The 25,306-nt window shown below is 53.0% G+C and overlaps 2 protein-coding genes across 5 annotated transcripts in view; both read left to right on the plus strand.

Annotated features, from left to right (window-relative positions):
• The window catches only part of HOXD3 (homeobox D3), a 35,909-nt gene extending 11,259 nt beyond the window's left edge, over positions 1-24,650 (plus strand). Inside the window, exons 1-4 of one of the 4 annotated variants that reach the window (XM_084892669.1) lie at positions 4,504-4,609; positions 19,230-19,336; positions 19,867-20,487; positions 22,424-24,650. In XM_084892669.1, coding sequence (XP_084748795.1) covers positions 19,950-20,487; positions 22,424-23,184 — 1,299 coding nt within the window. In that variant the 5' untranslated portion in view covers positions 4,504-4,609; positions 19,230-19,336; positions 19,867-19,949 and the 3' untranslated portion in view covers positions 23,185-24,650. Of the gene's footprint in view, positions 1-4,503; positions 4,610-13,117; positions 14,831-17,963; positions 18,238-19,229; positions 19,337-19,866; positions 20,488-22,423 lie in introns of those variants that run through there. The other 3 variants (XM_084892671.1, XM_084892672.1, XM_084892670.1) reach the window with 3 other exon arrangements.
• Positions 1,970-4,530, plus strand: HOXD4 (homeobox D4). The gene is made up of 2 exons (XM_084892680.1): positions 1,970-3,611; positions 4,174-4,530. Exons 1-2 carry the CDS (start codon positions 3,170-3,172, stop codon positions 4,512-4,514), a joined length of 783 nt encoding a protein of 260 aa, XP_084748806.1. The 5' UTR covers positions 1,970-3,169; the 3' UTR covers positions 4,515-4,530.
• Positions 24,651-25,306: the final 656 nt, after the last annotated feature.

Here is a 25,306-nt window from a genome sequence, read left to right on the forward strand (position 1 = left end):
GCATAGATTTGGGGGTCCTGGGCTCAGAATTTGGATCTTTCTGAGTTGCATGTGCCATAGGAGAAAGGTACCTATCTGAGGAGGCCCTGGAAGTTTCAGGAAGGCTGCCTCATTAAGATCAAGGTAGTGGTTCCAGGATCAAGGTAGTGGTTCAAGAGTCAAGGGGAAAAGCCGCCCCCTCCCTCACTGCAGAACGGAGGTGGTTTTATTTTAATGAGAGATGGAATATGCGAGGGCTATAGGAACCAGGCACCCTCCCTCTCTCCGGGGTCCCCGAAGCTGGGACTTGACTCTGGGCCAGGTTTCTTTGCCCTCCAGGCTGGGCAGCCCAGTCAGCTCCCTGGGGGAGTGGGGGGGACACACACGCTAACTGGAGAAGGGGAGATTTCACCCAGTACAAACCACACTGGCTCGAGTGAAATGGCTCTGACTCCAGGCTGGAAAGTCTGGCATCCTCAGGACCCTCTTGTCTTGCCCCCTTTCTGCCGTTGCCCTGGCTCTTGGGTGCTCATCTCTGCTGATGCCCCCCCCCTGAAAAACCCACATTTGGCACCCTGTAGCGAAACACAGCACAAAAACCCCGGAGATCAAAGCATTTGTATGAGCAGTTGTGCGGGGAGGTGAATATTTAACGCTTTTGTTCATCAATAACTCATTGGCTTTGACCTGTCTGAACAAGTCGAGCAATAAGGTGAAATGCAGGTCACAGCGTCTAACAAATATGAAAATGTGTACCACTGTTTCCCCACCCGACCCAGCAGGCTCCCCCAGTTTGCCTGGATAAAGCCTAGATCCAGTGTCCCCAAGATGGGGGGTGTGGGGGAGCATTTGGCATTAGGGGTTGTTGGGGGGAATCTCTCTGGGACGAGGGAAGTAGGCTGGGGCAGCCTCAGAGCTCTCGTTAGAATTAGCACCAGGAAATCCCTACAAAATCGCTAAAGCACTGGAACCAACGGATTGGGGTGGGGGCAGTGTGCAAAGTGCATTCTAGAAGCAGGCAACCAATTTTGCCAGGCTGAGGGGGGGGGGGCAGAGGGGAGTCTCCCTGCTTTGCCCCACCAGGCCAAAAACAAATTTTTGAAACGTGAGTGGAAAAACAAAACAATCAATATTTTAACGCCTCTACCCTATAGTCAGGGACCCCAACGCCCCATGCAAGCCTGAGCATCCCTCTGCCCTGAAATTCATCCGGGCCCTGGGCGCATCTGTGCTCTGGGTGCCCTGAGTGGAGCGGGCAGCCCAGCCAGGGCTGAAGCGCTGGGGCAGGCACGCAGTCCGTGAACTTTTGTACCCTTGTGTGCTGCTGTCCGCAAAGCAAAAATAATGAAACTTTGTGATATGTTTGTAAATGATTTTGAATGACCCCTCACCCTGCCCTTCACCATTAGCGCACTGGCCCCGGCCCAGGGCAGCTTGGTGCCTGCGAGCAGCGCCTGCCTCGGGGTCTGCAGCAGCAGCAGCAGGACGGAGGCCAGCCGGGCCCAGAAAGGTAAATGCGCGACTTCTGGAAGAACCAGCTTTGTCAGCCGACCTGGCTCAGAAAAATAATGGGTGGAGGATATTCCTCTCTTGCCTTTCTTCTGCCACTGAAGGCATTTGCTCCTTTCTGGAAAATACCACTTGATGGGGGGGGGGCGGTATTGGAATTGGAGAAAGAGGAATAATAATAAAACCACCATTTCTGGGATGAATATTTTTTCTTCCCTAGGAAAACTGTTCTGGCTCCCTGGCTGCTTGGGAGCCCCGGCCCTAGGAAAAGGGCGGGGGACCCGTTGCTGCAAATTGCCACCAAGCCCTTCGGGGTACCTGAGCCGTCCTTGAAAATGCCAGCGGCTGTGTCGGGCTGGTGGTGGCTCCGAAGAAGAGGCCAAGGCTAGCAGCGGTCTGGGCACCCAGTTTGGGTGGAACTTGGACGTAGTAACGTTGTCTATATATACCCTGTAGAACCGAATTTGTGTGGTGTCCACATAGTCACAGATTCGATTCTAGGGGAATATATGGTCGATGCAAAAACTTCACTTTTCTCCAAAAATAGCCTGAGTCAGAAGGAGAGGCCAGAAACAGTCGGGGCGGGTCAACCACCTCTTTCTCTTTCATCACGTTGGACCCCAGGATGATCAGAGGATTGACTGAGCCTGGTGACACAGAGCACCCTTTTCTTCAAGAAGCACCTCGCCTCTCTACAGAGGCTCCCTGGAAACCCCTAATTGGTTGCAGGAATTCGGAGCCAAAGGGCTAGGGTTTGGAGGACTGGGGAGTGCGGTGGGAGGCCAGGTAGCCCCAGCTCTGCCCCCAAGGAGCGTGAGGTTGGAAGGTGCCCACGGAGGGGCTCACTGGCCTTTGACTGCCCTGTGAGAAGGAGGTGAGCTGGAAAGCAGGAGTGCAGAGTCCTTTTGGGGTCCATTTGGATGGTGGGGTACCCTCGCCATCTTCCTGGCACACCTCTTCGCTTCACGGGGCCGAGGCAATGGGAACCTCCTGCCATACCTGCGAGGCCTGGCTTTGGCTAGAAATGCCCCAGCGTGGGCACTCACAGAACGCTGGGCGGTTACTCATTGCCTAGATTGATGCAGGCCAGCCAGATCGTAGTAACTTTTGGGTGACCCTGACGAAGACAAAGCCAGGACTGAGCCTTTGTATGGCAGAGTCCCCGTTCCGCGGCTAGGGGCTGGCGGGAGCTCTGCCTGCTGGGGTATTCTGCCCAACTCTGCCACCGCCGCCTCACCCACCTGCCTTCTGGTGCCTACACTCCCACAGATACCCGGATTCAGTCCACTTTGAGCTGTGCCCACTTTGGGGGGCTGTTTTCTGGCGGGTCGCTGAGTGGAGAGGGCACACTGGAGGTTAGCAAAGTCTGGGGCAGACAAAAGCTGGGATCACTTTTGGGGGGGAGGGAATGAGGGTGCTGAGGGTTAGAAGCACATTCCCATCTCTTGAGGGCCCTCGGCTGTGCCGCAGCGAGTCACTTGATTACACGTATGTTATTTAGTTAAATTTGCGAAAATTATGAGATGCTCACCAACCCGGTGATAAACTCGCTCCCTCGCCATTGGCTGGCCCGGTCACATGGCCGCCAACTTTATTCAGTTGACAGCAAGTAGGAGGGCCCTATGGCAGGAGAAAAAAAGACAACACGAGAAAAATTAGTATTTTCTACCTTCCGAAATTAATGGCCATGAGTTCGTATATGGTGAACTCCAAGTATGTGGACCCCAAGTTCCCTCCCTGCGAGGAGTATCTGCAGGGCGGCTACCTAGGCGAGCAGGGAGCCGACTACTACGGCGGCGGCGGCGGCGGCGGCGGCGCCCAGGGCTCTGACTTCCAGCCCCCGGGGCTCTACCCGCGGCCCGACTTCGGGGAGCAGACCTTTGGCGGCGGCGGCCCGGGGCCCGGCTCGGCGCTGCCCACGAGGGGTCCCGCGCAGGAGCCGGCGGGCCACTACGGCGCCCCGGGAGAGCCGTGCCCCGCGCCCCCCGCGCCCCCGCCCGCGCCGCTGCCCGGCGCCCGGGCCTGCAGCCAGCCGGGCGGCCCCAAGCAGCCGCCCCCGGGGACGGCGCTCAAGCAGCCGGCCGTGGTGTACCCCTGGATGAAGAAGGTGCACGTGAATTCTGGTAAGGCGCCGGCCCAGGGCCCAGCGACCTCGCAGCCCTCGCCCCAGCCCAGCGGCCTGGGCCCCGGGAGGCCTGGGAGGGGGTGCGGGTGGGGGTGGGGTGGGCGCGTGGGGCTTCAGTGGGCACCTCGGTGACTCTCTCCATACATTTTTAGAGCCGAGGGAGCAGGCCAGGGCCATGTGGTGGCTGGCTGCATGTCTGTGGGCCAAGAAGGGGGTGGAGATGGCTGGGGGGGGGGGGGGGGGCGGAGAGGATTCCATTTCCAGAACAGAAGCTCCAGGATGGAGAGGAATGGGGGCTTTCCAAAATGCTTGGGAATTCCGCAGCTTTCGGTGGGCCGGGGAGCTGGGAGCACAGTTGGGGATCCCCGCCTGCCAGCGTGGGGGAGTGGGTTGGTGTGAGGAGGTGTTAGGAGCAAGCCTGTGTGCTGGGAGAGAGGGCGGGCGGGAGGGAGGGCGAGCGGCTGGGAGGGCCTGGGCGCGCCAGGAAGTGAGCGCGCTGGCCAGGGGCCTAACTGGTGGCCGGGCGCTGACCTGACCGTGCTGCCTGTTTTGTCTCCCAGTGAACCCCAACTACACCGGCGGGGAGCCCAAGCGGTCCCGGACGGCCTACACCCGGCAGCAAGTCCTAGAACTGGAAAAGGAATTCCATTTTAACAGGTATCTGACGCGGCGCCGTCGGATCGAAATCGCTCACACCTTGTGTCTGTCCGAGCGCCAGATCAAGATCTGGTTCCAGAACCGGAGGATGAAGTGGAAAAAGGACCACAAGCTGCCCAACACCAAAGGCAGGTCCTCGTCTTCCTCCTCGTCCTCCTGCTCTTCCTCCTCCTCCTCGGCTGCCCCAGCCCAGCATTTGCAGCCGCTGCCCAAGGACCACCACACGGACCTGACGGCCTTATAGAAGCGGGGACCCTGGGCCCATCCCTGCCTGCGCTCCCGGCTGAGCCGAAGCCGCGGGGGCAGGCCCGGCCTGCTGCCACCTCGCTGGGCTCTAAGGTACTGTAGGGTGGACCTGGGACGTGCAGGCCATCCTTGGACTAGGTTAGCATCCTGCCCGAGGGCAGCCCCCTACCCCGAGGGGGTGTGGGGGCGGGAGGGGGATGGGATTCTCTCTCTCTCTAAGTATATTATCATATGGCAGGAGCTACTGAGAACAGTAAAACCTTGGCCAGTCATTAAACTCATGAAAATCTCCGCTGTTGGATTTTGAATTTACAAATGAAGGTTGAATGCTTTACCCCGGTGTGAATTTGAACACCCTCCCCACCCCCACCTCTCCAGGGATCGCTGTGGTTTATAATGTGGGGGAGTGGAGGCAGCAGGTTAGCCACCCCTGTGCGAGGTGCTTTCAGTGGAAGCAGGAGAGCTGTGCCAGGATTTCTGAACTTTCTGGGTTGTCTATATAATTTCCAGGGTGAAATTATATATATATATATATATATATATATATATATATATATATGAATATATATATATATATATATATATATATATATATATAGTTCCCACTGGCCCATGCCCAAAGAAATGAGTCTAAGAAGGAAGTGGAAACGGGTTATTTTATGTTTAGATGATATTTGCTTAAATATTTATTTGTTGGGGAATGGGGTGCAGAAATAACTGACATCTTAATGCCAAAAACCTTAAGATGGTGAAAGGGGCCAAATTTCAGGGGACGGAATCAGAGACGTGTGGACTTACTTCAGGCTGTAACTGGCATTCTGAACCCCACCCCCTCCCCATTCCCCGGAAATGTGTGGAGGGGCCCTTAACCCTTCTAGAGGGAAGCAAAGAGTCCACTCTGAGTTGCATTCTTGAAAATATATCTCCACATGTGCTTTTTTTCCCCCAGCACTGTGCTACAACCAGTATTTAAGGTTGTTAAAGGAATGGGGGGAAAAGAAAGAAACAAATGGTCCAACATTTTCCTTCTGGGGAAAGAAAACAAAACCTCTGTTCTGGGTCATTTGATAACGACCGAATTTTCTGTTCCAACTGGATTCCAAATGCCCAAATAGCCCACAGAGCAGTATTTTATAGGAACTGGCGTATGGCCTATTTGGGAGAAGGAGGTGTGCAGTGGGAAGAAAGTGGGAAGTAGAGGAAGTCTTACTTTAAAAAGGAAAAGAAAAAAAAAACCCAACTTAACTGAATCTGGAAATCCACGAAAGCTGGTCTTGGGGTTTTCCCCCCACCTGAAGTTTTTATTTTTAAAACAAACCTTAAGGAAGTTTTTTTCTCAATCCATTAGTTAGAAGCAGAAATGGTAAAAGTACAAAAGTTTTCAGGCCCTCTTCCTTGCCCTGAGAACAGTGGTTTAGAACAATCACTCTCAAACAGCAGGAGAGAGATTTTTTAAGTCATTTTCCCTTGCCTGGGAAGGGTTCAAAGCTCATTTTTCTAAAATGTTGACCCTTAGGGATAAGGGGGAAAGAGTCAAAGGTAATGACCAGAGTCTATAGACTCAAATGAAACAAGGCTTGGAAAGTTTAAACCCCAAAGCCTCAGGCGCCAAAAAGAAGCCCCAGGTTGTAGCTATCAAAAAGTGACAAAAAGCGGGGAGGGATAAAGGGCAAGCTTGAAAGAGAGACTCAGAATTGGAGTTATTTTATTTTTTTCAGTGCTTCTGAACTCTTTAGTAGATTTCAGTGGTAATTAAAAATGCATTTAAGTGTAGGGAAAAGAAAAGATTTTCTCTGCAGCCACGTTCTTTGGCTCAGTGTCTCCTGAGAGTTGAGGGCAGGTATTCACTGGAGTCCCTCGGCTGAAATGCCACTTCTCTAAAGTATCTCCCAAGCCTTGGTCTTTTGTATTAGACCCTGGGGACAGCTCTTTGTTCCTCTTTGGGGTGAGCCTGGCTCTCAGACTTGCACATGGCAATACTTGAATATCGGCACGTCGGGATATTAAAGATGGATATTCCTGCATTATTCACATCATTGTTTCTATGACAAAAAGCACAGAGTTCATACATAGTCAAGATGTCTTTTTTCTGACACCCTCACGTTGAGAAGCTGAAAAGGTATTTTACTGAAGTTCGGGGCTAAATTACAGAATCAGGTTCATCCAGAGGACAAATTTTCTATTCGATTAGCTGTATTTCAGCCGGGAGGACTGACCTCTAAACCCTTAACCTTTTGGACTCTAACTACCCTTCTCTTCTTTTTTTTTCTCCCTTCTAACATGGAGAGCGGTCTTTGGATGTAACATTTGAAAAGAGCAGTTATCCTTGGACAAGTTGGAAAGTTGCTAAAATTCTTTCTTAAAACCCAGATCTGTGAATACATTTAACTTCTCCTTGGGGGGTGGGGTGGGGTAAAAAGTATGTTTTCACAACAACCAACTGCTATACAGGGGTGGGCAAAAGTAGGTTCACAGTGTGATACAAATAAGCGATACAATAATTAATAAATACTACAATAATAGAAGAATAAACCCTATTTCGCATACTTACAACTGTAAACCTACTTTTACCCACCCCATATATATATGATAGAGATTGTTTATAGATTCCCCCCTGTCCCCAAAAGTTCAGGTCACTGAACCCAGCTTTGGGCCAAATGCCAAAACTACTTCAACACCTTCACCCCTGTCCCAACAGAAAGCCAAGAGGAAAGTTTGGATGGAGAAAATCCAGGCTCATTCTCAAACCTAGCCCCATGGCTTAGGAAAGTAACTTCATCAGAGAAACAACTTCTTTGTTTATAAGTCCTCAGCTCTCCTTCTCAGCTTCCAGGAATTGCCTTTTGAAATGTTAATGTAGCCTGGATGGCCCAGAGGGCAGCCCAGGACCCTGAGGTCCTAACTGGACCTCAGCATCCATTTGGGCCCTCAGGAACCGGGCAGGGAAGAGCAGTCCCCCCCCACACACACACACCCCCAGCCACCCCCCAGCCACCTAGGGCAGGGGAGGAAATGAGCTTCCATCTGGGAACGTGCTCCAGAGAAAGCTGGATGTGGAAAGGCTCAGTGCCCATTTGCTTTTATTTGTTTCCACTCTGTTCCCCCAAATATGAGCCAGCAGTGTTTGTTTTGGTGGTGGTGTTTTTTAAAGCTGTGTTGGGGTTGTGACTAGGGGGGGAGATGAAGTATTTGCTGAGGACATTGCTTCTCGAACTCCCATCTCACTCTGTCCATCGCAGCCTTTTGTTGGGAGATGACATTGTCAGTCAGCCCGTGGTGTTTGTTCACACAAGATGCTTTTTAAATAGAATGGACCAATGTTCTGCTGCCACTGATTAAAGTATTATTTATACTAATTGTTGCCTGTAGTTTTGATGTAATTCATTGATCTATATTTGAAATAAAAGGTACAGCGAAATCTCCCTCCTGTTTGGTGGTGCCTCCACAGAAGCATTCTTCATTAAGTCTTCTGACTGCTAACATTCAATATAAACTATTTTTTTTATTTTCTGAAATGTGCTTGGCATATGAAGGTTAATCTGTGTAAGGCTTCACAATTCTATCATTATACCCTCCCCCATACACACATACATACTGCCAATTTGGCCACCCTATTATTTTGTGAGCATTGGGAAGTCTGGGGTTGAAATCAGGCTGCTGGGTGGTGGGCATCATTTTTTTTTATATAGGAAAATAAGTCACTGGCCTAAAAGAAGGCTCCAGGTTGGCTTTCTTCCGTGGCCCTAGACCCCAGCCTCTGTTTGTAACACGGTGGGTGGGAGGTCTCCCCACCCCACCCCCAACTCCAAGAGAGGGTGTACAGTGTTGGGTTCTGGGCCAAGCTGGGACTGACCGGTGGCTGCTCCGACCTGACCCCTCTGGCCAGCAATCTTGGGCTCCTTCTACTTTTCTGGTGGGACTCAACCCTAGTGGGGTCTCTAGCACCTGCCCTTCCTCACCCCTAGCGCCCCCTCCTCCTTCCAGACGACAATAAACACTCCCCAGTATCCAAGTGGCCTGCGCTATTTTTTATCACGAGGGCTTTTTTGTGTGTGTGTGTGCCTCTCCTAGAAAAGGGGCGAAGACAGCAGTTGCAAAGTAGATGGGGGTGGGAGTGGGGGCTGGGGGGCGCTTGCTCGAGACAGGAAATGAGCAGAATGCGTAAAATCAGACATGTGTCCTTAATATATGGAAGCGCTCGCCCCGGACGCGTGGACATGTGTATTTATAAGCGCGCAGACAGAAGTTTAAATATTCAGACACATCCTAGGATTGTCCTGTGCCCGGCTCCCGGCTAACGGCTCCTCCTGTGCGCACCCATCCATCAGGAGGGCCCTGTGTGGGGCCGCGGGCCGGGCCGGGGAGGAAGCGAGGCCACCGCCGGGCCCGCCGGAGCCCAGGCCCGGGAAGCGGCCCCTCGGAGGCGGCAGAGGCGCCTCCCGCCGCCCGCCATGTTGGGGAGCCCTCCCTGCCCCCCGCGCCGGGCTGGCGGCCCCGGCTCGCTGGCGGCTGGGGGAGGGCCGCGCATAACCCGGAGAATTTTCAAAGTGCGAGGAAGATGATAAGAATAGATTTCTACAAGTCCCCGGCCACGTGATTGGCGAAATAATTAATTCAGCGCGCCCCTTAAGGAACACGGAGCCGTCATTAATCTGCCGCGCACAGGGCTCCTCCGACTCGGGACGCGCAGGGATCCCGCCCGCGGACACCGCCCGCCCGGCCCGGCGCCCCGGCCTCCGCCCGGCCCCGCGGAGGGCGCGGGAGCGCGGCCGGCAGGTAAATATTTCGGCGACTTTTTATTTCTCTGGATTTGAATCCTTAATGGAGGTGGCTGTCAGGGCCGCTGACAAATAGCTCCCTTTGCTGCCCGGCTCCGAACTGCGCGCTGGCGAGTTGTTAGTGGCTTCTTGGATGGTGACCTTTGGTGCAGCAAAGGTTTGCACGTATAAAAAATGAGAGAGAGAGAGAGAGAGAGAGAGAGAGAGAGAGAGAGAGAGAGAGAGAGAGAGAGAGAGAGAGAGAGAGAGAGAGAGAGAGGACCTGGGGGCGAGGGTGCTCGCGAGACAGCGGGACCGGAGAGCCCCCGGCTGGGGGATGCGCCCGGCGCGCGCGGGGCCGGCGTTGCCCGGTCGCCTGTGTCTACCGGGAACAATAGTCGCTGTCACGGCATCTGCCGCCTATTCTTAAACCGGTGAGAAAAGGCCCCAGCCCTCTTTTCAAGAGAGGGTCGTAAATTTTTTTCTTTGCGTCATAATAGGAGGCTATAAAATCGAGTTGAAATTTTACCCCAGGCAGGTTTTAACCAACAGATAATGATTTCCGAGTTGCTTCTCCCACTGCCCTCCCTCCCCACCGAGGCGCTGCTGCTTCTGTCATCCCGGCAAGGAGTTTCCCCTTCTTCCCCTTTATTTCTGTGTGGAGAAGTTTGGGGAAAGATACAAAATAAAGCCGATGGGGGGGGGGTGTCTTTGCCTCAGAAGTGGGGTATCCTGGGGTGAGTGGACATCTGGGGAGAGGGATGTGCAGGAGAGGCCAGGACAGATGCAAAGGCTGGAGCTCCTACGGGCTCCCATTTCAGCCCCTTTCCTTCGGCACACCGAGGAGATTCGAGCGTCCAGACCCACGCCGCTCCCATCCCACCTCCTGCTTGCGGGGTATTCGGGCTGTGAGCTCGAAAATTCCCCAGATCCCGCCAGGATGCCCCGGAGGACAGCCTCCTTGTTGACCTCCTTCCCTCTCCTTGGCTTTGAGGAGAATCTCCATGAGGAGAGGCTGGCTGCGTTTGGTGGTTGTTTGGGGATTGAGTGTGTTTTGATTTCTTTTTTTGGTGTATGTATATTTCCCCCTCAGACAGAGACAAAGTTTCCTCCCTTATGAATTATACATTCAAACAATAACACATTAATTCAATTATTCAAAGATGACAAATGTTTATGTGCTTTGCAAGTGACTCCAGCGCGGATTCCGGGTGCTTTCTCGGAGAGTGGCTCACTTTTTTTTATCAATGAGAACTGGCAACCCTCCCACCCCAACCCCACCCACTCTAACCCACCTCCACCTCTCCTGGTAGGCCCGGAGAGGAACTCTCCCCCACCACACACACACACACACACACACACACACACACCCTCCCTAGTCCCGCTGGCAGCCTGGCAGCCAACAGCCTCCCAAGGCCCCGGCTTGGCGGGCACCGGCCCGGGCTATTTTATCAGTGTGACAATTGCCCGGGTTGGTGTGATAAATCATCGTAAGTAATTCCTGAAAGGGTGCGAGGCTGTTGGGGGCCGGGCGAGGACTGTAAATCTTTCCGGTTTATTGCTCTATGAACATATGCTCCGATTGAAGAAGGCTTAGATCCTTTCCTGGAGACAAATTCCCCGCAAAGGGGCCCCCTTCTTTGGCTGGAGATTAACACTTGCTTCAGCCAGCCGGCTGCACGCCCTGGTGGAAGGCTAGGGGGGCGGGGTCCCCCGGGCCGGGGGTGGGGGTGGGGGTGGAATTGGGGCACCCACAGTCTGGCTCCAAAAGGGGTCGGTCGGTCGGGGTGGGCCTCCAGCCAGGCCGGGCCAGGTGAACAAAAGGCTGGAGCCTCGACCTGCCCTCTGCGACTTTCCCAGGCCTTGGGAATGGGGACGTGGAGGACCTTACCCCCTTTATGTTCGGCTCTCCGGAGATCTTGCAAACGGCGGCGGCGGTACCCATCCGCCGCCCAGAAGCAGAGTTGGACGCGAAAGCTAGACTTCAAGAAATGGCTGGAGACCCCCGTGAGGGTGGGATTCCGTGGTGCAGGCCAGGCTGGGGGACCGGATGGCGGGACGGCGTGGGGGCGCGCGGGAAGGCAGGAGCTAGAAGCCAGCCACAGGCGCCTGGCCAGCGGGGAGCTAAACTCTTCTGACCACAGGCAGCCTTGTTTCCATAAATGTCACCCGACCGCTTCTAGCGAAGCGCACCGGGAACCTGTCCTGATTTAGTATTTCTAAAACCTAAGGGCCCTCCTCTCCCATCTGACCTGCGCCTTCCTGGAGGTGCCGCAGGAAGCGGGGAGGCTGGGCCTGACAGTCGCCGTTCCTGCGGAGCCCGCTGGCCCTGCCCGGATCGGGAGACGCTGAGACCACGTTAACGGCAGCCGGGCACCTGGGCCTGCTCTGGCGGCGCAGGAGCTGGTGGAGAGAGCAAGGTGTAACGTGGGGGCTGCGCCGGGTCCTGGCCGGCGGAGGACGCCTGTGCCGGCTCTCAGAAGTGGCAGCTCCTCTGCCCCGTCTGCGAGCTGAGCCAAGGCCCCCAGTGGTGATGTGGTGGTTGTGGTGCTGTGGCGGGCCGATCTGTGAGCTAGAGGCTCCTACCTTAAGGCCTGACCCTACACTGGACCACAACCTAACGGCCTCTCCCAGGAAAGGGGAGAGCCGTGGGAGCGTGGAAATGCGGGGTAAACCAGGCACAGACCAGACGGGGAGCCCTGAGCATCATCGAATGCACCACAGCCGCCCTCTGAGGAGTCTCTAAGCCAGGCCTCTACATTTCCATCCCTCCTTGTAGATGGCCAGCCCAGGGTCAGAGGTCGTAGGAGGAGAGACTCCCAGCGCCCCAATCCACTGTCATCAGCCACGCTGGGACTAGGTCTCTTCCGAGAGCAGCCAGCCAGATGGGTGGGAGCTTTCCTTCAAACTCTAACCCACCCATGTCTGCCCCAGGGAAGGCGCCCGGATCCCACGCCTCCTGCCCCTCCTCCCAGACCCCGGCCTGGCTGCGCTCGGGGCTGGATGGTGTGAAAGTTTCAGCCTCAATCAGTACAATCTTCTCTCTGGGTCACGTGAACAAATATGCTCGCATTTGAAGGCAGCGTCTGTATTTGTGGACTATGAGGGGGTTTCCGGGGCTCTCTCTCCAAATACAGAAAGGACCATATTCTGAAAGCAAAACAAACCCCCAACTCTGGGGGGTCTGGGAGGGCTGGGCAGGAACCCAGGAGTGGGTGGAGGCGCGGGTAGCCACTGCTCTGGGCCTGGGAGCCCACAAGCTGGCGGGTGGACCTGCGGGTGCGCAGCGCAAGCGAAGCCAGCTCGGGGACTCAGAACTCGTTCCTCCTGCGTTTATTGGTAGTTGAACCTCAGCCTGGTTCCGTTCTACCGGGAATTCCGTGTGCCTGGGTATATGGCCGCGTCAGCGAGCACGCAAGACCAGGGTTGGGACAGTGTTGTCTGCAGACAAAGGGGGAAGGCAAGCTCTGCCCCCCACTGGCGCCCGCTCTGAGGCCGAGGACACCGGGTTTATGATAAATTGGGATCCAGGTAAGCAATTGCATGGCAGAATGAAAATCTTCGGGCACCGGGCTGCTTGCTGCCCCGAACGGGATACTAAATATGATTTATTTTGTGTAATCTGTGATCTTGATTATTGCCAATGGGTGAGGCAGCCCGAGTAGACCTAGATACGCTGCTACATATACATCGAGGACGGGTGATTAATTGTAACAAGGCGCGCTTTGTGGGAACGCTCCCCGCCTACCCAAAGGTTAGGAGGACACGCTACCTTGACAGACTTGGAGGGTGGCGGTGGCGGCGTGGGGTGGGGGAAAGGAAAGTGGCAGTTTGGAGAGAGGTTCAGTGAGGGGCTTGGGGTCGAAGCAAGTATTTTGGGGGTAAAAGTGCAGTTATGAGAATGGGCTGAAAATGCATAAAAAGAAACTTTTTTTTTTTTACACTGTCACTGCCAAAGTAAGATGGAGCATCATATTAATTCCGTGTCTTGGGCTGCCCGGTTGGGCGCAGGCAGGTTGATTTATATGTATTTAAAATAAACTCTGTGGCCAGCCAGCTCCCTGCATTGTTCTGGGAGCTAGCTCCACATACAGACACCTTTATCTTCTGCTCTCGGCTTATTGTTTTTCTTGGAAGGTGAAAGTGTCACTCAGGAATATCTCCCCAAATTCAAGAGAATCCCCCAAACTACCCTGAAGAGTTTGGGAGGCTCCTCCACCTTCCCCTCACTCATCTAAGGCTTTGACTGCAGGAGTGGCAAGGAAAAGGTTTAGGGCTTCTGGGTCCTTCTCCCCAAAGAAGCAGGAATGAAAGCTAAATTGTATTTTGACTCCAGCATCCCATCCACCCCTTTGTTTACTATGCCGTGTGGCTGCTGGCCGGGGGAGGACAGGACAATCCATCCAGGGTCTTTCCCGGGGGCCAGAGCCTGAGCAGGCAGCAATCGGAGTCTGAGAGAAGGGCTCCATGCCACGGGGCCGGGTCCCAGACAGGGCTTCTGGAGAAAGAGACCCAGAGAGCAAGGAGCACTGCCTTCCTAGGCTGTGACTGGACACCAGCGGGAGGGGGACCAACTTCTAGCGGCATTGCCTTGAAAGGAGAGTCGTAAAGTTGTTTTGTCAATTGCCTGTGGTTGGCTCCATCAGAACTTAAAGTCACTGGACATTTTTCTTCGCTTGCTGCCTCGGAGCTGTGCGCCTGCCAACTTAGTCAGCTGAATCCAATTACTACAAGCAGCATTTCATTTGGCCCCATGGAGCACTCACTTATAACTTCCCGAAAATTTCAATAATCCGAACCCTACTGTAAAGGCTCCTGATCCTAAAGACTCTTCCGTGGTCCTGGTGAGGGATGGGGTATAGGGCCGGGGCTGCCTGGGACTAGCTCCTCCGTGACAGCTCTCAGAAGGGGTTCCCTCCCCTGCTCCCCCAGTTTCTGGCTGTGGAAAGGGTACTGGAGCTGGTGGCCCAGAGCCAGCCCCGTGAAGCCTGCAATTCTGGACAAGCAGGGTCTGAAGTCCGCTGGTGCTGAATGGTGGGTGGTTCGGGGAGGGAGCGCAGGAGAAGGCGGTGGGAGCTCTGGGCTGCCTTGGGGTCCTCTTTACTTTCCCCAAGCCTCTTGCACCCAGAGAGCAAAAACGCACCCCTGAACGCCCAGGAGCCAACTTACCCCGTTCCTCCGTGGCTGGGAAACAAAATCTAGCTACCTGCCTCCGGAGATCGCAGCCCTGGGTGGTCTCCCAAGTTTGCCCTCCTTCTGAGGGGATGCTCCTACTTTTAAAGAACGCTTTTTTAAAAAAAAACAATAAAATAAAAAAAGACAATCAAGCAGTAAAAGTTGACGTCTGCCCACGTGAATGTATCATATAAAGCAGCCGTGGGATTCTCTGGTCCGGTCGGGTCGGTGGGCCCCAGTGCATCGCGCCTCCATCTGGCCAGCCCCTCGGAGAGGACCCCCTGGATCCCGGCCGGCCGGGGAGCTGAAGTCCGGGCGTGATGTTAGGATCTCTACCGGGCCAGGATCTCTTCGAGGCGCTTCCGTTGGGTGTCCATTAAGGGTGAGTTATTACCGCGTGAGCCAAAGGTCACTTCAAAGGCTTACGGCTCTGCGCGCTGGTCTTCAGAAGGGCCTGGGATGCTTTGTGTGGGGCTTTCCCAGCGTGGTTTAGTGTTTGCAAACTGGTGAGTCGACAAATTGCGCAGGGCAGATGCAAGAGGGGGGGTCGTCTCTACTTTCACCTGCCCCGGGCAGGTACTTGCCGAATGCCTGGCAGTGGCGTGCAGCACGGACGGTTTGGGGGCGAGGGTGGAAGGGATGTTTGTTTCTTAGTGGGTTACAGCCCAGACCAGAAGGGTGGTTGGTACCTCCTGGAATATAATAAACTCAGGGAAAGCATCCATGTATAATGTATAAACCCGAGAACCAGTGTCCAGTACCCTCTTTACTGGAGCCACGGTGGCCACTGCTGACTGGGACTCACCCAGGCCCATTTACATAGTCACCGTCCTTTTCTGGTGCTGTATCATAGTAGTAGCTTCCCTTCCACTCCAATTCTGTCCAGTCCCCCTCCTTTGCTCTTAGAAGGTGGGCTTGGCCTGGGGGACTGGGAAACCTGGAGCATTTGGAGCTTGGTTGGAGCGGGAGGAGAGGGACTGGTTTCCCTGAACCTCTGACCCACTTGGTGCACCCCCTGACCACCGGTGTGATCCTCCCCTCAGGCCCCAGGCCCCCTTCTCTCATCCAGCCAAGGATTTCAGTGTTCAAGGCTCCTCGCTCCCCAGGAGCCAGCCGAGTTTTTTTTCTGCCCGATAGAAGGCACCTGGAATGGCTGCAGGCACCTTTTACAATAGTCACATTGAGTATGACACCCGTAAGGGGGGTAGAGCCTCTCGACATGGAAGTGGACATGTAAGAACCAACGGGCCACTGAGAGTTTTCCATTTTGTTCCAGATCCACCTGAACAGACTATCAAACGAAACCCAGAGAGCCTACAAAAAGAGAGACAAAATTTGAGAACACACACACACACACACACACACACACACACACACACAATTGTGGTGAGTGGCATGACTTAAAAAAATAATAATTTCCACTACATTTCCATCTGTCCAGCAACTCAAAGTAGCCATCGCAGGATTCATACATCACGACAGAACAAAAGGGCGACTTTGAAGCGGATCACCTCGGTGTGAACTGCAGCCGTTACATGATAACCGATCATCGGCCCTCAAATTTATGGCGCTTTAATGGGGTGAGCCCAATGCCTTAGATGCAGGGTGCATTACATACCGAGTTATCTGGGCTAAACAAGATGGTTTAGAAGGTCCATCCAGGGCTCCCCATAGGTCGGAAGAGGCTAGGGCTGAGAGATCAGGAGAACGTGGGCAGAAAGCTTTTGTGGTAAATAAATCCCCATCCCCAGCAAATTTGAAAAGGAGTACCATAACTAAAAAGTCCTCGAAGTAGCAAGGCCAACAGGAAGAAGAATCATCGCTCAGATACCCAGCAAGAGTCCTGTGAGATCTGTGGGCTCCCGAGGCCCTGGTTTAGGCAAACCGGGGAGAGAAGAGGCAACTGGAACCTACAAAACATTGAGACTAACAAAAGCAACCTGCACACCATCACCTCCCGCTTCTCTTTCAACTTGCACGGACCCTCTCTACCCATCCGTGATTTACGACCGCTGAGCGCTAGTCACAGCCCGGAGGCGGCCGCCCCTCCCTTCCCGAGCCCCTCGGCCTTTCCCGGGCGCCCTGGGCCCGCGAGCGCCGGGCCGGCCTCCGCGCGGTGGGTTCGCAGCCTCCCGGCGTCAGGCCGCGGCGGCGGCGGGTCTCCGGCCGCGGAGGCCGCGCTCCCTCCCGCCCGCCGCCCGGGAGCTGCTCCTGGAGGCGGCAGCGGCCACTTTATATAACCGCGGGCTCCGGGGGCGCGGGCCGCGGGAAAGTGCGGAGCGGGGCATTCTTTTGCTGCGCTCCCTCCTACGCGCAGACCGTTTCCCACCTCTGAGAAGAGCCGCGGCTCGGGGAAGTGTTTTTCTTTTCTTCCCTGGCCGAGGCGTTTACTGCCGCCGCGCTCGCGGTCATAAATTTTGCTGCAAACCACAATGACAGGTGCATTGATATGCACCGTGAGAGCTCCAGCTGCTTAATAACCCCGTCCCCTGGCCGCTGTGAGCGCCTTTTATTTATTCGGTATCATATTAGGTATTGATCTCGGGTAGAATTAAGTGCAGGGAGCAGAGTATCTGGATTCAGCCGTTTTTTTCGGAGGCGCACTGGGTGCGGCGGGACAAAGCGGCCGGGCCTGGGGAGTGGGGGTGGCCGCTCAGAGGCTGCTTTCCTTCCCGCCGGGACCCGGGAGCCCCGCCTTGCTTGGGCCTCTGGACTCAGTTGGCAATTCCCTGGGACCTCGAGAAAGGACAAGCCAGACCCCCGTTTGGCGCCCTTTGCCCGGAGGGGAACTGGGATGGTGGGGATGGCGCAGGCAGGGTCCTGGCGAGGCTGTCTGGCCTGGCTCCCTGGTCTGGGGGTGAAGGGGAGGAGGAGTGAGAGCAAAGGGCAGCTGAGGACTTGGGAGACTGCCCCTCCCCCTACAGGGCTTGTCTTCACCCCAAGGCATTTGGGTCCCGGAGCCCAAATGAGCAGAGGTACCAAAGGGTGAGAAAAGAAAGCCTTAAAGAAGGAGGAAAAAAAAAGGAGGGGGGTGATCGAAAAGATGAGCCACTGAACAGTTGACCATTGTCCAAGTGATTTATGACCCATTCCTGCTTTTTAGGTTCAAGCAGAGTTCACAAGGAGCAGGGATTTCTGGAAAGAAATGAGCTTTTTTTTTTTTTTTTTTTTTTTTTTTTTTTTTAAACAGTTTTGTAACAATATTCTCAGGTTATGTTTTAGGAGCGGTGGTTTCTTTAGGGCACTATATAAATTTTTGGTGGGGGGAGGGGAAGCTGCAAAGTCCTCCCCATTTATGAGAAGCCTACTGCCCTAGCTTCTGGGGGAAATGGACCTTAGGGCGGCGAATCATCATTGTGTAGGCCTTGGAATTTCTTAATACAATGAAAACAGAGAGCAGACTCCGTGGTTGCTCATGGAGCTGCCTACTTTTGGGCAGCGTCTGTACACAGCGTTTTCTAGGAATATGCCATAGGAGCAGATATATATATATATATATATATATATGCAACGCCATCTGTTTCAAAGACCTGGTCAGTTCTTGAAGAAGCGGTTTTAATATGACTAGTCCACCTAGCAAGACAAACTTAGCCTAGGAGGCAAGAGGGGGGTGTTTTGCTTCCACAGTTATAAATGGAATGACAGAAGCAGTAGTAATTCTGGTGGTCTCAGTGTCAAATTTTGACACCCAGAAGGCCCAAAGTTTAAAACTGGAAGTGGGATCCCAGAAAAGTACCAAAACTTAAGGAAACCCGAAGTAGCTGCACTTTTGCCTGGGCATAGACACATGTAAGTATTAATCACAGGATGAGGTGGTAGCTGTCTACTTGGTACTCAGTAACTTTAAGAGTCATAAGATGATATAGAGAATGAACTGAAAGAAAAATTAAGACCACTTTTGTTGGATAGATATCCTAATTGCATACATTTAATAACAATAGTAGAAACAATTCCTAAGACATAACATCCTAGTATTCTATTATCCCATTGAGGAAGACCTGTCTTTTATCAAGATAAATGGCATATTCACTTACATTTTAAAACAAAAATGGGCAATAATACTACCAAATGAAGGGTATGATTTTTTTTTTTTTAATCAGGTTAGCTTTTTGGTGAAAGTGGAGAGGAGATGAATGACCAGAGGAGCAATTTTGGAACTAGTGGTCAAATCCAGTAACGAGGCCACATAAGTTGTGTAGATGGTGTGGTCCATCATGGTGACCATGATGTAAGCCAGGGGTAGGAAAGTTCCTGAAAGAAGAGATCAAGAAGTAAGACCAGGGAGCTGACCTACGAGTTTTCTTTATGGAGCAGACAAAAGTGGTTCAATGGTATTAGTTAGACTTTAACTCCTTAGGAGCCTTTCAGGAGAAGGGAAACCCCCATCAAGAGTCAGAAGACACAAAAGGGGTAGAATTTTTCTTAGTTTCCCCCCTTCTAATTCTTGGTCCATTCATCATGCCGAGAAGGAGGCTCTCTCACTGGTTGTGAGTTGGGTGGTGGTGGTAGAATGGATGATCCAGAGCAGAGGTCTATAATAATATCTATACAATAGACGCAGGATAAAAATAATAGTAATAATATAAAGCATTCACCTTTCACCTGTGCTCCATGCATTTCAAATTCTAAATCTCTTCACCCATTCTCAGTGGTATCCATTTAAAAGTAGCAGAAAGCCAAGTTAAGAGACTAAAAAAAATGTAGATGAAAAAGAAGAAACATTTTCTAGCCCCAAAAATAAGTCTGGGAGTCTTTAAGTCCTCTTGGTTTTTATTTCCTAGTGGATTTCACAGTGCTGACCACAGAGCTAACTGGGCTGATTTGTACCCTGTCACCGGAAAGTGGACTATCTGGCTCTTCATGAAGGATGCTGTGATTTTGAAACCAGGTGGGAGAGATACCTTTTTTGAGAACTCTGGCTGTTCTGAGTGTGTTTTCTTTTGCCCATTGAAACCCTGAGATGGTTCTATGGTTGACTGATCCATTCAGTCAGTCATTCAAAAAGCATTTATTACACTTACTACATGTGGGGCTAGATATTATATACATGAATAAGATACAGTCCTTGCCTACAAGAAGCTCAAAGTCAAGTGGGAGAACCAGCCATTAAACTGTGTGAGGCCACAAGAGCTTTTCCATGCAGTTTCAAATGCTAAATTGATACTCTTTGGAGAAGGAAAATTGTATGGGGGGGGGGGGGGAGCCCTTTCCTTTAGACATGCTAGAGAGAAGGAATCATTTCACATGTTTATGAGAAATTCCTTCTAACTTTTCCAAGGGTTCATATAAGTTGAACTTCATAACCAGACCCCCCACTTTTAAGTGGGTGAGAAGCCGAGAGCCTAATCTAGTACCTCTATATTGATTGGTCTTGCCAATGACAGAGCTGCTGGGGCCTCTCACTTTTCTTCTCTGCAGGTCACCTGGAACCTGGGGCTGCCCCAGCTCTCTCAGGATTTGGCAGACATCGGAAGTGGCAGTGACGGAGACAGTGGTGGTCAATGTTATTTGAGCAGGGTCAGCAGGCCCTGGAGCTTCCTGAGTGCACGATGCAGAAGGCTGCTTACTATGAAAACCCAGGACTCTTTGGAGGCTATGGCTACAGCAAAGCCACCGACACATATGGCTACAGTGCCCCCCATCAGCCTTTTCCACCCCCTACTGCTGCCAACTCTCTGGACACTGAGTACCCAGGTTCTGCCTGCTCCATCCAGAGCTCTGCACCTCTGCGAGCACCAGCCCACAAGGCGGCTGAACTCAATGGCAGCTGCATGCGGCCTGGCACTGGGAACAGCCAGGGTGGGGGTAGCAGCCAGCCTCCCGGCCTGAACTCAGAGCAGCAGCCACCACAGCCCCCTCCTCCACCACCAACCCTGCCACCTTCCTCACCCACCAACCCTGGAGGTGGAGTGCCTGCCAAGAAGGTCAAGGGCGGGCCCAATGCTTCTGGCTCTTCAGCCACCATCAGCAAGCAGATCTTCCCTTGGATGAAAGAGTCCCGACAGAACTCCAAGCAGAAGAGCAGCTGCACCACTGCAGGTAGCTCTTTGAGGGTGCCTACCCCTGGGCCACCTCCCCTCCACACTCACCCCAAGGAGCTAGCTCTCCCAAGAGACTCAGGGCTGGAGGTGTAACCTTGGAGGCCATATGTCTAACCTCCTACTGACACAGAAATGTCCCTTCTTTAGAGTGACCCTGATTGGGGGTTCTACCCTTACAGTGACGGGGTCTCTCCCTTCCATTCCAGGCTGTTGGTGGCATGGCTGGGCAAGTCTCATAGTTATTAATAGACAGCTCTTTGTATCTGCTTTCCTAGGCTGCTGGTCATAATTCAGCTCCTTATTTCCATCCAATAGCACTTCAAAACTTGGCTAAGGATATTATGTAGTCCCTATCACATGAATCCCAGTCTCTTAAATTAATAACTAAACCTGTGGAGTGCTATGTTAAGAACATGCTAAGTGCTTTACAAGCATTATCTTATTTAATTTTTCAAAGAACCCTTTGAGGCAGGTATATGATAATATTCCCATTTTATAGGTAAGGAAACTATTAGAGATGATAAGTGACTTGCCCAAGACCATAAAATAACCAAGTGGTGCCCTTAAATCCAGCCAGGGCCTCCAAGGCATAACCAAGGGATCTATTTGGCCCACCTCTGCCCAATTCTCTCCACCCAGCAAATCTATGATATAGGGCAGGGGAGGAGAAACTTCCTTCTGCTAAGCACCGTTTGGATATTTATAACATCATTCTCAGGCCATACAAAATTATCAATTTAAACATTAGCCTGCTATAGTTGGTTAAACATTTAATTAACTCACCCCAAATGCCTTGGCAGGGCCAGACCAAATGATTTTGAGTTTGTGGGCCTTATACAGCCAGGCCCACAGGCCAGCCATCCTCCCCTCCCCCAGAGGGTAAGCTGGAACAGGAACAGCCTGTGTGTGATCCTCTCCCTGGAAGGGGAGACCCTGGAGAAGATCTCCTGCAGGCCCACTCAGGGTGCGTGGAAAAGATGGGCAGGGACAGGAGCTCCGAGGCCTGCTTCCTCTCTCTTCTCAGCTGGCTTGGTTCCTGAACATTTTTGGCCTTGTGTTCTCTGATGTGGCTTATCTTCAGGTAGATGAACTTGCTTATCCATTCAGGGCCAGTGTGAAGCCCAGAACGTGGCTAGCTTGTTAGTAAACCAGGTCTCTGGTTTGCCTGCTGCGCTCTGGGACTGCTGCTCCTAGGGAAAAGTATCTCCCAGCCCTGAGCCCCTTCTCCCTCCCGCCCCTCCTTCCCAGCTGCAGGAGAAGGCCCTCCCTCCCAGGAGAAATCCATTTGTCTTCCCAGTGAGGGAGTGGACAAGCTGCTGAGAGGTGGCAAGGGTGGTGGAAAACAGTGTGGAGGCTGCTGGTCCTAGCACTGCAGTACTAAGAATGCTCCCAGCCTGCTCTTGGGTCCCCTAAAACCTGGGGCAGCATTTTTATGGTTTATCACCTCCCTGCAATTGGGTGCAGCTGGGCTGGAGTGAGGTGCTAAGATCTCCACCCTCGGCCCATGCTTCCTGGGTGCTTTGCAAGGCAGGCTGGGGCTGTTCCCTCCCCCACACCCCTTAGCAGAGGGTAGTGTTCAAAGAAGTCTGGCCGTTCTTTGGCAGAGGGGAGGCTTTACCAGCTGCTACTGGTCTCCCATTAAACTCCTCCAAGGCCTTTGGGACCGAATGATGGACTAGGCTGGAGGGGAGGGGTTGGGCAGAGGGAATCAAACCTCTAAAGGCAGATGGGTGTTTCAGGTGCGACTGATTGGTAGGCCAGGGGCTGGTGAGTTCCTCCTTAGAATCTCACCTCTCAAACGCCCCTCCCCAATCCAGCCAGGATTAAAGTGGGGGGAAGAGGAGGGAACCAGGGAAGCACTTCTCTGCAGCCCTGGGTGCCCCCACCTCTCCCTCTCAGCGCCCCACCCCCCCTTTCTCTCCCTCCCTGCCCAGGAGAGAGCTGCGAGGACAAGAGCCCGCCGGGCCCAGCGTCCAAGCGGGTGCGCACCGCGTACACGAGCGCGCAGCTGGTGGAGCTGGAGAAGGAGTTCCACTTCAACCGCTACCTGTGCCGGCCCCGCCGCGTGGAGATGGCCAACCTGCTGAACCTCACGGAGCGTCAGATCAAGATCTGGTTCCAGAACCGGCGCATGAAGTACAAGAAGGACCAGAAGGCCAAGGGCATCCTGCACTCGCCCGCGGGCCAGTCCCCGGAGCGCAGCCCGCCGCTCGGGGGCTCGGCGGGCCACGTGGCCTACCCGGGCCAGCTGCCGCCGGTGCCCGGCCTGGCCTACGATGCGCCGTCGCCGCCGGCTTTCGCCAAATCCCAGCCCAACATGTACGGCCTGGCCGCCTACACGGCGCCGCTCAGCAGCTGCCTGCCGCAGCAGAAGCGGTACCCGGCGCCGCCCGAGTTCGAGCCCCACCCGATGGCCAGCAACGGCGGCGGCTTCGCCAGCGCCAACCTGCAGGGCAGCCCCGTGTACGTGGGCGGGAACTTCGTCGACTCCATGGCCCCCGCGTCCGGGCCGGTCTTCAACCTGGGCCACCTCTCGCACCCGTCTTCGGCCAGCGTGGACTACAGCTGTGCCGCGCAGATCCCCGGCAACCACCACCACGGACCGTGCGACCCGCACCCCACCTACACGGATCTCTCGGCCCACCACTCTTCTCAGGGACGCCTGCCCGAGGCCCCCAAACTGACGCATCTGTAGCGGCCGCCCATGGCCCCTACGAACTCCTGGCGCGATTACCTCTTTGGCTTTGGTGGCGGGTGGCGGGCGGGGCCGCCGGGGGCCCTCCCTCGCCCTGTCCCCGGCCGCCGTGGCCTCTCCGGTTTCGGGCCAAACGGCAGCGGCCGGCCGAGGTGCAGGCGACTTGGGCCTCCTCCCCTCCAGGCGCATCCACCTTTGGGTGACTCGCCATAAATCAACCGCAAGGATTCTCCTCGGTAAGCCTGACAGTGCCAAATACTGCGGACCGAGGGGCTCTGGTCGGGTAGTGATGTCCCGAAGGTAAGTCTGAAATTCGCCGGCGGCAGCAGCCCGCTCGGCGGCAGGAGGACCAGGGCCCGGAGGAGAGCAGAGCTCTGGGCCTGGCCCGTGTCTAAGCCTAGCTGCGGAGACCTTAATTTATACGCTCCTTCCCGTCCTGTAAGGATGGAATCGGACTCAACAAATCTGTATTTATTATTTGAAGCGAGTCATTTCGTTTCTCTGATTATTTATCCTCGTTCTTAATGTATTTATGTGTATACTTGTAGAATTCTCCAGCCAGCTTAGGAACGCGCTCCCCAAGGCCTCGGGGGCCACATTTCATCTCTTTAGTCCCTGTGGTCGGAACTAGCTGAGAGAGTAGTTTTGAACAGTTTGTAACCGTGGCTGGTGTTTGTAGTTGATGTAAAGGATTAAGACCGCAAATTGTCCTTCATGGGTAGAGTCAGACGACACACCCGTTACTCATTTCTCAAACAGCCACAGCCCCTCCGACTCGACACAGTTTATTGATTTCAAATTGTCTGGTACTATTTGGACAAATGTTTAGAATAAAGAATTTCTCAGTTGGAAGAGTATCTGTGTTAAGCACACACACACTTGCAAGTAGATCGCTGCCTTTATTCCCCCCACAATCTCAATGGGAGACCCCCAAATAGGCCGAACCTCTGAAATACGTTTTCTCCTGCATTTGGAATGTAGGGCACACACATTGGCTCTGGGATATTTGATTACATTCCAGCTATTGACATTAGGGGGGAGAATCTGAGGATACAAACCCTGAAATGTTCCAGGCGGGGTGACTTGGGTAGAGCTTTGTACTGTGCCTGCTTTGCTTTTCTACCCGTCTTTCTAGACACAAATCCACTTTTTTTTTTAGATTGCATTTACATTGGGGAGGCCAGAGCTCACTTTTCTGTGTTAAGTAATAAAAAAAGTACTTTGAAAGAAAACTGACAATCAAAAGAAAAGAATCAAGTCGTAAGAAGAATTGAGCTACGACAAAGTTAAGGTGCAGAAAGAGAAATGATCATTTGGAGACAGGCACCTAAGCCTTTTCTCCAGGAAATGCTGTCACGACGTTCATTCTCCTTTATAGTGGTTCGTGGTTCATTTCTAAAGAAAACAAGCATTCCCCATGATGTACAGTAATAAAAGTTTCATTAATGGAACATAAGTATAAACACCTTGTGTTCTGTTCCTTTGTACTCAATGGGCAACACACACACACACACACACACACACACACACATATATATATATATATATATATATATATATATATATATATATATATATGTCTCCAAGGATTTATAACCATTTTGTAAATAACGGCGTGGCTTTAGCTCGGGGTGGACAACTTCCACCCACTTCTCTGGGAGGAGGCACTTAGAAACCGCCTTCAGATGAGGCTCTGTTCTTTGTATTTCAGCCAAGTCGGCCCACACATCTCTATTTGGTTTGACAAATAATGCAACTCCTACTCCATCCCTGGTGACACGAGGTGAAATTCCTATTGTGTGGAAATAATTTAACTTCTAATCTTCTGGTGGGGCAACAACCATTTCTATTTGGATGTTTGTGTTTCGCTAAATAATGATGGCTTTAAAAAACATTTAGTTCCCTTGTTCTTTTTGTGCCATTAAAAAAAAAATGGCATGTTAGATTGGGGGCGGGAGGGGGTTATCCTTTCGCCAAATTTCACCTTCTTCCGAGCAGGTTTAAAATAGACGTGTTGTGCAAGTGTTATGAGCAAGAATAAATGACTTCAACCGGAAGGACAGATTACCCACTTTCAAGGATTAAAATTGTTTTCTATGAAATTTGCATCCATAGGCAGAAT

The sequence above is a fragment of the Pipistrellus hanaki genome (assembly GCF_964339955.1).
Source record: "Pipistrellus hanaki genome assembly, chromosome: 8".
Classification (NCBI taxonomy): Eukaryota; Metazoa; Chordata; class Mammalia; order Chiroptera; family Vespertilionidae; genus Pipistrellus; species Pipistrellus hanaki.

Coding starts and splice junctions, on each gene's coding strand:
- HOXD4 (XM_084892680.1), top strand. CDS start 3,170: ATGGCCATGAGTTCGTATATGGTGAACTCCAAGTATGTGGACCCCAAG. Junction 3,612..4,173: donor GAAGGTGCACGTGAATTCTG/GTAAGGCGCCGG, acceptor TTTGTCTCCCAG/TGAACCCCAACTACACCGGC.